Genomic DNA, 14,665 nt, shown 5'->3' with positions numbered 1-14,665 from the left:
GGAGGGACGGGTTTGTTGTGGAGGCGAATTGCCTGCTGCTGGAAAAGGCCTCCACTTGAGGCCGCTATTTAGAGGTATTTGGTCTACTCTTCCACGCTGGTCCGGACGTGTTGCAGCAAAATAGCCATGCCCACACTTTACCCCACCACACGCGGGGCATTAGCTCGCTGGACTTGCAATACAGAGGTGCAGGTTCGATTTCATTCCCACTCACCCACCCACCGACACTCACTCAGCCACCCACTCAGCCACTCTCTGCGCATCTATGAAAAAGAGCTTCATAGCTCATCGGATTCCTCCAGCAAAAAATACTCATTATCACCCACCCACTCAGCCATTCACTCACCCACTCTGGCACTCATCCACTCACCAATTCACTCAGCCACCCACTCGGCCACCCACTCAGCCACCCACTCTCTCACCCACTTCGTCACCGGTCGCCCACTGCTACCCACCTACTTAGTCACCGGTCACCCACTGCCACCCACCCACTTAGTCACCGGTTACCCACTGCCACCGGTCACTCACTCTGCCACCCACCCACTCTCCCACCAACCCACCGACTCTCTTGCCAACCCACCGACTCTCTCGCCAACCTACCGACTCTCTCGCCAACCCACCCACTCACCCCAGGGAGACACGGAGACACAAGGAGACAAGGGGACCCACATGGTGTGAGAGTGTATCAGCATCATTGTGGTTGTTGTAGTGGTTATGTTGGTTGTTATGGTTGTGGTGGTTATGGTTATAGTTGTGGTGGTAGTGTTTATACTTGTGGTTATGTAGCTGGTGGTTATGATTATATTTGTGGTTATGGTGATTATGGTCGCAGTGATTGTGGTTATATTTGGTGTGGTTATAACCCACGATGTATTTCGTCGAGGATGGATGCCGCCGCGTGCAGGAGTTGGGCGAGGCGGGAGTGAGCCACCTGAAGCGCCCTCCCCGACGGTGGTGAGCCGCCGGGCGGCCGGGGAGTGAGCAGCTCGGCCGGCGTCGCTTCTCCTCCCCCTTCCGGGGCTGCCAACCCCGGTGGTGTTGAGTCGTCCTCCTCTTCCTCCGGAGCCCTGGTACGAGTTTTTCTTCGCGTCTCCATTATAGCGATTCATCTTACTATTTGGCTACTTCTGACGCCAGTTGTAGTGGGTGGAACGGAGAGCGAGACTTCTTACCGAAAGAACCAAAGAGTATGAACTTATATGGTTTATTTAACCTCTTTTTAGTGGTTTGCTATCATTCCCTTTGCACTCATCGTTTTTGTATTGTTTGTTGTTGTGACGTTATGACCCCATGCCCCCTACTGGCACATCTGTGATCAAAGAGCTTTATAGCGCATCGGATTCCTCCAGCACAGAATGAATACCGATTCTTATGATACCGGAATGAACACGTTTGAATTGAATCGCGTACTTTGCTTTAATAGAATAGTTGTGGAATCGATTCTTGTGGAATCTGTTCTCGTGGAATCGAATCATCGATATTAATTACAGAGATTCACCATCGATATTAATTACAGACATTAATCAACGACGTCGCTAGGAGCATCGTGGTGCCGCACTCAGAGTGCAAGCTCGTGGTTTGTTGCTGCTTGCTGCTGCATCTTCGTCTGGGCTCGTGTCTCTTATTCAGCGCGGTTGGCTGCGTACGGTGCAAAAGAAGTTCACGTCTTCTCGCGCGGAGACACGTGCCACACGCCGGCTGATTGTAATTGAAAAACTATAAACTAAACTATTAAGATATATTTTTGTAGTGGTTGAACTTTACACGAACAACTTATGTCTTTCTTCAACCACTTCTTTATTTTCATCGTTAACACGTTCTCCACACTCCACCGTATCCTGGACACCACGGCTCGCTCGCCGTGCTTCGCCCGTCTCGCTCACCACCTTGGTTCCCAGTATCACGTCGCTTTTCTCCGCACACACACACGTCTTCAACTCTATTCCTACGCTCTCTCCACTGCTGGCTATCCTCCTCAGCTCCTCCGCTATACAGCGTCGTCGTACACAGCGAAACCCAATCTCACTTCTCTGTCTCCGCACACCTCGTCTCCAGCTCCTCTATTACTACGCTCTCTCCACTGCTAACTGCTCCGTCTTCTTCAGCTTCACTACGCTCTCTCCACTGCTAACTGCTCCGTCTTCTTCAGCTTCACTACGCTCTCTCCACTGCTAACTGCTCCGTCTTCTTCAGCTTCGCTATCACTATGCTTAGTGCACTGCTAACTGCTTCGTCTTGCTTCAGCTTCGCTATCACCATGCTCCAACTCTCTTCTAAACTCTGTTTCCGAACTCCACGTCTTCACCGCACAGCTCCCAACTCCAATCTCTTCCTCTCTCTCTTTCTCCCCCCAATTTATCCCCATTCTCATTTTCGTTAAGTAATTGGTCCACGTGCCTCCGCACGCCTCGCATCTTCAACCACCTGCCTTTTTCCAGACACCTCGACACCTCCTCGGCCGCAGCAACAGCACCAACCAATCACAGCCCTTCTGGCTTAATTGGCTCGACCGTTACCTCATCACCACAGCCTCTTCACCTGGCTGTCCTAACACGACCCCACTGTTTCCGCCGTCTCCTCAGGCTGACCCCAGATAAACCCCACACTTCTAGATTTAAAGCTTTCGTGACTGCAAGGATCCATACTGTTTGGTTCTATTCGGTAAAGTCACGTAAAAAACAACAACAAATAAAAAAAATTCACGACGTTTCGGCCACAACACAAGTGGCCTTCATCAGGTGAAGGGACCAGACTGTCTAGAGGACAGCGCTGGAGTGAACACAGCCAAGCTCAGACTGCGACCTTTAAGCTGAGTGAGAGGAAGCAGAGCGCCTTGACAAAGGAATTACCATAAAAATTAGCATTTAATTGGCGGACTTAGCATGATGAGCATTGTACGGGGGGGGGGGGGCATGTGCAGACCTGCGAGGGGGGGAGGGGGGGGTTTACATATTGATGGTGTGAAAAGGGAATTTAAGCAGCTGCAAAAGTTTGGGATACCACTACTTGAAAAAATATACTGTACCATTGAAAATTAGTTTAATGTTTGGTTTGATTCAGAACATCTTTCCAATGGTTGCTTAATTTGAAACCATCCTCTCGGTTGAAATTGTGTGTGTTTGTAAATCTGAATTGCCTCGTGAACAAATCTCTGATAAAAACCCGTGGGTTTGCAAAGAACCTTGGTATCGGATAAAATTACATCGTAATCACCCACAGTGTTGTAACAGTGATCAGCTACGACAGAAGATTTCGTTCTGCCGTGTTTCAAATCTGATTTGTGCTCGCGAATTCGGTTAGAGACAAGTCGTTTCGTCTCCCCGATATAGCAGTCACCACAGGTGCAGGTGAATTTGTAAACTCCGGGGTACTGTAAGTCAGGAATGACATCCTTCACGAATCAAACCAAACATTAAACTAATTTTCAACGGTACAGTATATTTTTTCAAGTAGTGGTATCCCAAACTTTCGCAGCTGCTTAAATTCCCTTTTCACACCATCAATATGCAAACTCCCCCCCTCCCCCCTCGCAGGTCTGCACATGCCCCCCCCCTGTACATTGTTCATCATGCTAAGTCCGCCAATTAAATGCAAATTTTTATGCTAATTCCTTCGTCAAGGCGCTCTGCTTCCTCTCACACAGCTTAAAGGTCGCAGTCTGAACTTGGCTGTGTTCACTCCATCGCTGTCCTCTAGACAGTCTGGTCCCTTCACCTGATGACTTTACCGAATAGAACCAAACAGTATGGATCCTTGCAGTCACGAAAGCTTTAAATCTAGAATTGATAACCTCTACGGGGAGGGCTTTCACCTATCTGTTAGAGCTTTTAACAGACAACGGGACAAGAAGTCACAGCTCATCGAGACGCTGACCTTCCTCAAAAGATGCCGCGATCACAAGGTAATACCCATCGCTTTCACACTCACTTCTGCTGCTGTATCTTCTCCGAATTCTAAACAGATTCTGTTTAAGACCAGCCTATCTTTAATCTCAGAGAGGATAAGGCTACTTCAATTTGAACTCGATACTTTAGACAGGACTCTCCTACAAGCTCATTTAATGTTAACAGAAAAATTGTCACCTTCTGATTGGAATCACGTAGACAACATGACTGCTTCTTCTGCTGATTCACTGTCAGTCAAATGTAAATCTAACCTGATTTCTAAATTCAACCACCTATCAAAGAAGAACCCAGTTCCACATATAACAAAACTAGACGTCAACAAAATCGTCATTAATCAGAGTAGCACCCCGATTTCGGACAATCTGAAAACAGTACTGGCTAGAGGGCTGAATTTTGCTGCCACCCCAAAACACATACCAGTAGATGATATCATCTCTCAGGTCGATGTAGCCCTCAAAGGCGTAGGACACATCCAAGCAGACGTTGCGAGAGCTGCAATAGCCACTATTCTTAAGAATGCTAAGAAACCCATTAGTAACATCAGCAAAAATGAACGCTCTGAACTCGCGAATTTAAAAAACAGAAGTGATTTAGTCATCCTCTCAGCCGATAAAGGCAACGCTACTGTAAATATGGCTAAAGATTCATACAACAACAAAATCCAGAATCTGCTCAACGATGGAAGTTACTCAAAAATCAAAAATAACCCTACTAATAGCCTAGCGATAAAAAACCAACAAGATCATCACAAGTTCGACCTCCCTAATCGACCCAACTAAACGTCCCTCCCTAAAACCTTCTGCTGCAAGACCCCCTAGATTCTATGGTCTTCCCAAGATTCATAAAGAAGGCACCCCACTACGACCCATCGTATCCACGATCAACTCCCCTACCTATAGACTAGCCCGTTTTCTGTCAGATACCTTGCTGTCTTATACTGGCAAGACCGCCTCAGCAGTACTTAACTCAGCACAATTGGTCTCTATGGTCAAAGACGTACTGTCCCCTGACCATATCCTTGTCAGCTTCGATGTGGTCTCTTTGTTCACCAAGGTCCCAGACCTGATACCATTGAAATAATTGAAAATTTGGTCCAATATGGACTAGACCCCGATACACCTGCACTGGTTAGGCACTGCCTCAACGATAACCTACTTTACTTGAATGGCTCCTTCTATAAACAAAATGAGGGTACCCCCATGGGATCCCCCTTGTCACCAGTGATAGCCAATATTTTCATGGAGAAATTTGAATCAGACGCCATCCAGACTTCCACCCTCAGACCTTCCCTGTGGATGAGATATGTAGACGACACTTTCCTCATTTGGCCACATGGCCTCCCGGCTTTGAACCTTTTCCTAGACCACATTAATTCCAGACACCCCGCCATCAAATTCACCATGGAAGTGGAGAAAGATGGCAAGCTGCTATTCTTGGATGTTCTGTTTGAGAGGAGACCTGATGGCTCATTGGGACATTCTGTCTACAGGAAACCCACCCACACAGATTCCTACTTGAAACCTGATTCCCATCACCACCCGATGCAAAAGAATTATCTCATCAAAACGTTATACCACAGGGCTCATTGCATTTCGGACCAACACCACCTGACCAGTGAATTAAAACATGTACATCTGACCCTAAAAAGGAATGGATACTCTGATCTGTACCATCCGCCAAGCTGTTTCTCCCTCCATACAAAAACAACCACTTGATACTCCAATCAAAACCATCACACTACCATATCTAGCAGGTGTTACTAAAAAGATCTCCAAAATTCTAAGCAAACACAAGATCCTGGTCCGGTTCAATACAGTACACAAAATCCGTGACCTGATCCCTTCCGTGAAGGATGTCATTCCTGACTTACGGTACCCCGGAGTTTACAAATTGACCTGCACCTGTGGTGACTGCTATATCGGGGAGACGAAACGACATGTCTCTGACCGAATTCGCGAGCACAAATCAGATTTGAAACACGGCAGAAAGAATTCTTCTGCCGTAGCTGATCACTGTTACAACACTGTGGGTGATCACGATATAATGTTCTCCGATACCAAGGTTCTTTGCAAACCCACGGGTTTTTATCAGACATTTGTTAACGAGGCAATTCAGATTTACAAATACAGACACAATTTCAACTGAGAGGATGGTTTCAAATTAAGCAACCATTGGAAAGATCTTCTGAATCAACCCAAACATTAAACTAATTTTCAATGGTACAGTATATTTTTTCAAGTAGTGGTATCCCAAACTTTCGCAGCTGCTTAAATTCCTTTTCACACCATCAATATGTAAACTCCTCCCCTCGCAGGTCTTCACATGCTCCCCCCCTGTACATTATTCATCATGCTAAGTCCGCCAATTAAATGCAAATTTTTATGCTAATTCCTTTGTCAAGGTGTTCTGCGTCCTCTCACACAGCTTAAAGGTCGCAGTCTGAGCTTGGCTGTGTTCACTCCAGCGCTGTCCTCTAGACAGTCTGGTCCCTTCACCTGATGAAGGCCACTTGTGTTGTAGCCGAAACGTCGTGATTTTTTTCATTTTTTGTTGTTTTTTACGTGACTTTACCAAATAGAACCAAACAGTATAAACCCCACACTGGCCGTGTGATCAATACAATCACGCAGTTTCCCCAGCACACCTTCCTACTCCACTACATCTTTACCAGGTAAGTCCCCACTGAGCTATGTAGCTTTCTTTTTTTCAGAAGCCACCTGGCCATCACAAATGATAGCCCAAGGGTGATTGTTACATTGGGGAAACGAAACGATATATCTTGAACCGTGTCCGTGAGCACAAGGCAGATCTGAAACATGGCAGAACCAATACCTCTGCCATAGCTGACCATTGTTATAACGCTGTGGGCTCGCATGATATTGTTTTTTTCCGAGACCAAGGTGCTCTGCAAACCTTCGGGCTACTAGCAAAGGTTTGTTCATGAAGCCATCCAGATGTATAAACACAGACATATCTTCAACCGAGAAAATTGATTCAAATTGAGCAATCATTGGAAAGATGTTATTAACCAGGTAAAACCTTAACTGCTTCATGGTGTTGCCACTCCCCTCCCCATACCCCTCCCCCTCTTTCTCTCCTCCCTGGCTCCTCCCCCCTTCTCTTACCTATATAGTCTCTTGCTTACAGCAGCTCTTTTGCCCACTTCAGCAATTGTTTCTTGCTGTGGTTTGTCCCACCTGATGATGGACGCTTGTGTTGTGCCCGAAGCATCGTGATTTAATTTATTTTATATTTTATGCCTATGTGACTTTACCGAAAGAACCAAAAAGTATAGCCCAAGGGAGTTTGTGTAGGTGGGAGCGGTGGTGTAGCACAGTAGGGGGCACAGGTGGTGCATCGGCCAGTCATCTCAGTCAAGCAACCAATGGCAACCTGGGTCTGTCTGTCTGTGACCTCCTGCTGCCAGCGGGCGTTCGACGCTTCATGTGGCCTTAACCTGCACGTAGCCTGGCACGAGCGCCTTGGTGACATCACCACTTCGTGGCGAATGGCGGTTGTTGTTTATGGTCGTCTCACGGTTAGCGCTACGCTGCACTACGAACCCAGCGACCCGAGTTCAATTCCCGCTCACGGCCAACACTGGTGACGATTCCGTTCCTGGGCCTCCCCTTGGTCGACTCAGCCTCAAATGAGTACCTGGTGCATTGTGTAAACATCGCCACTGGGGAGATAAAGGCGGACGGATGTGGTGCTGGCCACACACCCCCCTTCGTGTATCAAAGGTGCTGCTCGTTAACAGCACTTGCACCCGACAGTCCTGTCGAAGGCTACATGGGGGATCTTTGTCTTTGTTTGGTGGTGCAGCTGAGCAGGCGCAACTGCACAGCGAGTACTTCTACCGCAAGGCGCACGAGGCCAAGAAGATTTTCATGGAGGAGAAGGCACGGCTCAAGAGGGCGCTCGATGGTAACGGGCAGCGAGAAGGATCTAGAGATGGGCTCACGACGACAAGACGGACGAGAGACAGCGAGACAGACTAGAGACGGATCTAGAGACAATGAGACACGCAAGATGGACTAAGATGGGACAAGACGGTCTGACAATACAGGCGAGAAGAAAACCGCGCTTGGAAAGTGTTTCCGAATGAATCCATGCGTGCGCATGATTTTCCTTCCTTGTTAATTCTCCTCCGCCCGACCCACACCCACTGCCCCCCCTCCCCCGTCCCCTGACGTCGTCACCGTAGAAAACCTGGTGCTGCCTATGGACCTGCGGTGGGAGGCGCTTGAACTCCAGAAGGCCGTGGAGTTCGACGACCAGAGAGGGGAGGGTGAGCTCACATCCCTCACCATCGGGTCTCCTCGCATCTCTCTCTCTCTTCCTTCCTGCGAGACTCTCGAGGCAGGGGGATAAGCGTCGCGCGTCTCCGCCCGCTAGACACGCCGAGTCGGCGCGCATCCACGGCTCGTCGTCGGTCCTTCCTGCCAAGCGGTGGCACCGTGTTTTGCCGCAGAGGTTCGCGGTTCGAGAACGGCGGGCCCTCAACCCCCCCCCCCCACCGGTTTAATGGGTTTAATGCCGCAGTTGCGTTGACCGTAAATACCGCACGGCGATTGCTTCCCAAGTGGACTTTGAAAAATCCCGTGGCGTGAACGCGGAAAAGAGTCCGCCGTGTGTGTGTGGTGGCTGGCGTAAATTTTGGTCGAATGTCGAATGAAGGCGGTGGTCACCACATCACGTGTACTTCTGGAGCGGTCTTCCTTCTGGAGCAGCCTTCCTTACAATATTAGGAAGCCATTGGAGCTTTGCACTTTTAAATCATCGACTAGATTGACAAACTCATTTCTTGAGAACTGCTTTTTGTGGTTAGTTTGTCACACTTCCGATTACCACGGTTGGCTATGTGCTGTAACAAAGAGGTTTAACATACACTGACCCACTCATTCACTCACTCATCATCTTACTCAATTTACCCACTCAACCGCCATATCAATCACCTACTCTTGCAATTGGGACTCTTCCAGGTCTCATTAGTGCTCAGCTGGCTACACAAAATCAACGAGATCACTGCAAAGTGATATTCTAAAACATTCCTGGTCGCTCCTTCCATCCACCCATACACACACCTTCACTCACCCGCACGGGGAAGTATGACAAATGATCACCTACCCTCTCTGTCCCCCCTGCCCCATCTACCCCCTCTCTCTATCCACACCCCCCCCCCCCCCCCCGTGTCAGTAGGAGTGAGCAGCCACATGGATGACGAATACCGCTGAGCCGGTGTGAAGGACCCACATCATGGTGACGACCTCACGCGACCCCAGCTCCCTCCTCAAGCAGTTCATCAAGATGCGGGCACGGGGTCACAGGGGCTACAGGGTTTGGGGTCACATGAGGGATGTGGGTCCCCGTGTATTGCGTGTGTACAAACGCGCAAAGACAGAGGTCCCCCATATAGCCTTAACAGGCTCTTGGGGCAGGTGCTGTTTGCGAGGGTTTGGGTGGCCAGCATCACGACTGGCCGCCTTTATCTCTCTAGTGATGATGTTTACACACAGCACTAAGTACTCATTTGAGGCTGAGTCGATCTAGGGGAGGCCCAGGACCAGTTCAGATAATCGCCACTGGTGTTGGCTATAAACAGAAATCAACCTCGGATTACCAGGTTTGTGGGGCAGCATGCTAACTGCTAAATTATCGCACACACACACATGTTCTCTATCGGCTTTAGAATCAGTTCCTTGCACCTCACACGAGCCGTGTCGACCAATCATCGGGCTTGTGCAGTGTGAGACAACTCGCATCCGTTGAGTTAACCTGAAGAAATCTAGTTATTGGTGAAAGGTGGAGGCTGTGTGGGGAGGTGGGGGGTCGTCAGTGGTGGAGCGTTGGACACTTTGGTTTGGTGCATGCAGCTTTTGTCAACTTCATTCCTCGCGATTCAGTCCGCCTTTATCCTATGATCGATCCTTTCCATTGATCGAAAAATGTATCTACTGTAGCACTGTACGCACGGTCGGTGGTCACGGGAAAGATGTACCATTGGGGGCACCACTGTGGCGAGATGTTAACTTCCTCACGTGGTATACAGGAGATCGTAGGTTCAATCCTGACCCTGATGCCTGCTGTATATTTGGAGCTGCGTGTCTCTCTTTTTGACGAGTCGCGTGGATTTCTGTCCAGGTCTTCCTGTTTTTCCCTCTGCATTTAGAATCAACGTCCGTTTAAGAGTATTTGGCTGCTATAAATTTCCACATGACGATAAGCCACTTAGTTGAGCTATGATTTGTGGCCAGGTCGCTTCTGGAAAAGAGCTGCATAGCTCAGTGGGCCTTACCTGGTAAAATAAAAATAGTAAAGTTTTTCCAATGGCGCATCCCAGTTGTGCCAACACGGGGTTTGGCGACCGCGTATACCGGTACGGCTCGGCTTCCGCAATGGAAAAAACAAACAACACAACCCGAGTTGGATGCAGTGGGGGGGCGGGGAGGTGGGGGGGGCGAAAGCAGCGTGGCCGGGACGGACGCCGGTGGGAAGAGCGGACTCGGCGTGTGACCACTTGCTGTCATGTTACCACACCACCCTCCCACCACCACCGCAGGAGATGAAGCTGATCCTGCCGAACGCTCAGCCGATGAACCGCGGAGGCCACAAGCTGGAGGCGCTGGTGCGGGCGTGCTGCGCCAACACCGTCACCGACTTCATCATCCTGCATGAGCACCGCGGTATGCCAGGCACGCGCACGCACCGCAGTCGACAAAGCTCCCCCGTGTAGCCTTTAACAGGCTGTCAGGGCAAGTGCTGTTTGTCGAGTGACCTACGAAGGCCGGCAGAGCACACAGCGGGGTGGGTGGTGTGGTCATTACCGCATCTGGCCCCTTTTGTCTCCCCACTGTCGATGCTTGGACACACCGGAAATCGAAGTCAGGTCACCGGATTTGTAGTGTAATGAGATAGCCACTCCGCTCCCGCTCCCCGGTGTGATGCATGGTGTGACGTGTGTGATGCGGTGCAACAGACAGGGGATGGAGGTGTATTTAACTGTGTGTACGATGTGCGGTGTGTAGTATGATGCTGCAGACGGGGGATTGCGGTGTCTTAACTGTCTGTGCAGTGTTATGTGGTGTGATGCCGCAGATGGTATGGCAGTGTGTCTAACTCTCTAGTACACTGTCTGTGTGACACCTGTGGTGTGTCTAACTCTCCGGCGTGCTGTCCATGTGACACGTGGTACGATGCCACAGACGGGATAGTGATGTGCCACCTGCCGCTGGGCCCCACGGCGTACTTGACGCTGTCTAGCGTGGTGATGCGGCACGACATCCGGACGTGGACACGATGTCCAAGGCATTGCCACACCTCGTGATGCACAACTTCACGTCACGACTCGGAAAGAGGGTGCGTGCGGGTACCGTGCCAGTCTCACCCACATCTTCCTCGCCAATCCCCCAAGCACAAGATCCCTCGTATAGCCTATAACCCTTTCTCATTTCCATGATGTACATATACGTCATCGAAACGGAACCGTAAGAAAAACTCAAGTATGTCTTCTGAACCCTGAAGACATACCGAGGCTCCCATAAGGCCATGCGGGAGGGCGTGTGACATAGTTTTGTTCCATACAGTGCCGGTCGCGTTACTATGGTTCTCTGCGGTGAGGGCAATGTATTTTTAAAACAGCAGAGCTACACCTCTATAAATAAAATAAACGCCGAGCCGCTCGCGCGTACCGAGATTCAGCGGTGAACGTGACACCTACCACCCGGCAATTTGCAGATGTCTCGGAATGGGAAAGAGTGAGCAGACTTTTGGGCCAGGTACTGTGTGTCCGCCTGTATATTCGGAGTTTGCATGTTCTCCTCCTGGTCACTTTGATTTTTCTCCGGGTCCTCCGGGTTTTTCCCTACACATTTAGAAACTTGAATTTCGAGTATTTGGCTGCTAAACATTTTTTTGTGAAAAAGAGCTACATAGCTCAGTGGTAAAATAAAAATAGTTTCGTTTTACTTTAGTTTTTGAGTAACGGGACAGAGTTTTTATTTAACGCCATCTCTGAAGCTGAAGGCGCGTAATGTTGTTCATTTGTTAATGCATACGCTGTATTAAACAGGGCGGCCGCTGGCCTCTAACTGGCAAACGTCTGCGAGGACGCTTAATGAGAGTCCAGCGCAGTCCGTGTAACTTGCCGCATCCCCTCCCGTGACTTCTGTGCCCCCCCCCCCCCCTCCCAACAGGCACAACGTCTACAAGCGCGACGGCAAGGACATCGAGTTGAAGGAGGTGGGACCGTGATTCGAGATGGAGCGCAAGTCTGCCTGACACATTGTTACTCGTCTCCACTTTACACCCCTGCAGAGGCGGTGGAAATTCCACATTCCTTGTGGACTTCCCTACGAAGTGGTTGTAAATTTTATCGACCCCTGAGAGGATGATGGGCTGAATGTAAGAGTCTAGCCTCGGGCTAGGTGGCCCGCGGGTGACTTGTAGAGCGGATCGGAACTTGAGTCGGTGGGGTCGCTGCTCTGGTCGCATTCGCTGTACCGTGACCCGACTCGCATTCCCCCACCCCGGATGCGATGTGTAAATTCAAAGATGATCGGACGTAATGCTGGCCACCCACACCCACCCCTTGGTGTGCCGTGCTGGCTTTCCTACATGCTAACACACGAACAGCGCTTTTCCCACGCCGTCTGTTAAAGGCTGCATGGGGGGGATCTTTGCTTTTGTGTGTCGCGCAGTCTACGAGATTAAACTGGGCACGCTGGACAACGCGGCCACCGCCGAGGTGGAGTGGCCTTGGCGACCGTACATGAACACGGCGAAGAAGAGGAAGTTCCTGAGCGTGGAGTGAGGGAGTGGGGCGACTTCCCCCCCCCCACGGGCCTGGGGGGAGGGGCATTGGGGGGGGGTTTGTCCCTGCAAAGCCGGAGTTGGAGTCGAACCTCGCGGCGCTCTCCGCCGAGGCTCGAGACGTTGAGGAGAGGTCGCCGCGTGGATAGGGCACTGCGTGAATCGCTGTTCCAACCCTCGTCACACACGCGCATCATACGCGTCACACACACATTGCGGATGTACATTTATCAAACACAAACATGCACATCGTCGCATGCGTCGCACACAGAAGCACACAATTGCACAAAAAGACAAAGGTACTCCGTATCGCCGTTAACAGATTGCTGGGGCAAGTGCTGTTAACGGGTAGCACCTATGATGGCCGGCATGGCACAGAAGTGGTTGTGTGGCCAGCCCCACGTCTGGCTGCCTTTGTCCTCCCCAGTTTTGCGATGTTAAACACACCACACCATGTACTCAGATGGCTGAGTTCGTAGTGCGCTAACTGCTGCACCACCGCTCCCCAAACGGTGTACATACACACGTACACAAAACGAAACATTAACATTTATTTAAGTAACAAAAAAGAAAATACCAAGTCAGGCAGATGGAGAAAGTCGCGTGTCGCCGTGCACAGCACCGCTCTCGTAGCTACTCACCTAGGGTGGGAGCTCTTGGCTTCAATGCCACCCGGGATGTTTAGATGTGAAAACCTGCCATAAATAATATTTTTGGGAAGTCACAAGCGCCTTAAGTTGCATCTCATCTCGACCATTTTAATGGGCACCCCCCCCCCCCCCCGTAGCTGTCCCCCTGTGGACAAAATAAAGTAACAAAACTAATCTATTTTTATTTAACCAGGTAAGGCCCACTCAGCTGTATAGCTCTCTTTCAGGAACGACCGGGCCACAAATGAAAGCGCTATAAAGTGGCTTGTCACGCAGAAATATATAGCAGCCAAATACTTTTAAACGCATGTTTCTAAATGTGGAGGGAAAAACCGAAGGACCCAGAGAGAAATCCACGCGGTCACGGGGAGAACATGCAAACTCCAGATGTACAGGCGTCGGGATTTAACCCACGACCTCTATACCAGGCGAGGCCCCAAGGTGAATCAGCACTTGGCCTGCGAGCGGGTATTATTAGTCTGTCAGTAGGGGGTAATGATTCCGGATTTCAGTCTCAATTGAAACTGAAATCTGGAACACTTTTGTCATGTTTTGCTCGTCTAAGTGTGTTCATAAAATACAAGTTTGGTCATTGAGAGAGTTATAAATGTCCTATACGCATTTCATGTTTATTGTGTTTATTGTATTTAATGTATGAAGAAAATAAAATTTTGTATATGCTACAGTATGTTTCACACGTTATTCAGTGACACTGCATATGACGGGCAATGTTTGGGGCAATCGGCCTTCAACATGGAAAATAGATCGAGGCCAAATGACCCGTGGCCACCGCCACTTCAACCGTGGCCCCACCACTTCAACCGTGGCCCCATTGGCACGTTGATGTGTGGCTCTGCCTTCACCTGTGGTGAGAATGAGGCCAGAAAAATTACAGGAGGCCGACTCCATATGAGTCTGTCACGCTCTGGATCTCGCTAATGGGACGTCGGATGAAAATAAAACATGGAAGCGACAAGTTTCTTCTCTGGCGAGGACATTCCCACAAGATTTCCGCCTTTCCCAATTAATGGAATTTAATGCCCCAACATCACCCTGATCCAAACCAGCGGGAGCTGAAATCTTCCAGAAGGTTCAGGATTTATTGGTACAATCGTTCGGATGTTGGTGTCCGCATGGACTTGCATTTTAAACCCCCGGTCCGCTTGACGTCTTTTAAACAATACCTGTGGTCGGGTCTGCTCCCCCACTTTTCTATCCCCTGCTGTTTTTTTTATAACCGGTGTAGTATATGTTGACGGTGTGTGATCACATCGTGATGTTACCGGGCCCTCGAATTGC

The 14,665-nt window shown here is 49.7% G+C and overlaps 1 protein-coding gene across 1 annotated transcript in view; it reads left to right on the top strand.

Annotated features, from left to right (window-relative positions):
• Window positions 1–12,192, top strand: part of LOC142905849 (U3 small nucleolar ribonucleoprotein IMP4-like) — a 12,552-nt gene extending 360 nt beyond the window's left edge. The window contains exons 1-7 of the mRNA XM_076053112.1: window positions 1–1,070; window positions 7,731–7,832; window positions 8,113–8,196; window positions 9,108–9,167; window positions 10,468–10,591; window positions 11,111–11,264; window positions 12,101–12,192. The exon at window positions 1–1,070 is cut by the window's left edge and continues 360 nt beyond it. Of these exons, the coding sequence (XP_075909227.1) occupies window positions 9,165–9,167; window positions 10,468–10,591; window positions 11,111–11,232 (249 nt within the window). The 5' untranslated portion in view covers window positions 1–1,070; window positions 7,731–7,832; window positions 8,113–8,196; window positions 9,108–9,164 and the 3' untranslated portion in view covers window positions 11,233–11,264; window positions 12,101–12,192. The remainder of the gene's footprint in view (window positions 1,071–7,730; window positions 7,833–8,112; window positions 8,197–9,107; window positions 9,168–10,467; window positions 10,592–11,110; window positions 11,265–12,100) is intronic.
• The last annotated feature ends 2,473 nt before the right edge of the window (window positions 12,193–14,665 follow it).

This window comes from Petromyzon marinus, chromosome 59 (genome assembly GCF_048934315.1).
Source record: "Petromyzon marinus isolate PM22_M1 ecotype Great Lakes invasive population chromosome 59, UKy_Petmar_22M1.pri1.0, whole genome shotgun sequence".
Taxonomy (NCBI): Eukaryota; Metazoa; Chordata; class Hyperoartia; order Petromyzontiformes; family Petromyzontidae; genus Petromyzon; species Petromyzon marinus.
The sequence above is the reverse complement of the archived record's forward strand: the minus strand, read 5'-3'. Positions and strand labels throughout refer to the sequence as shown.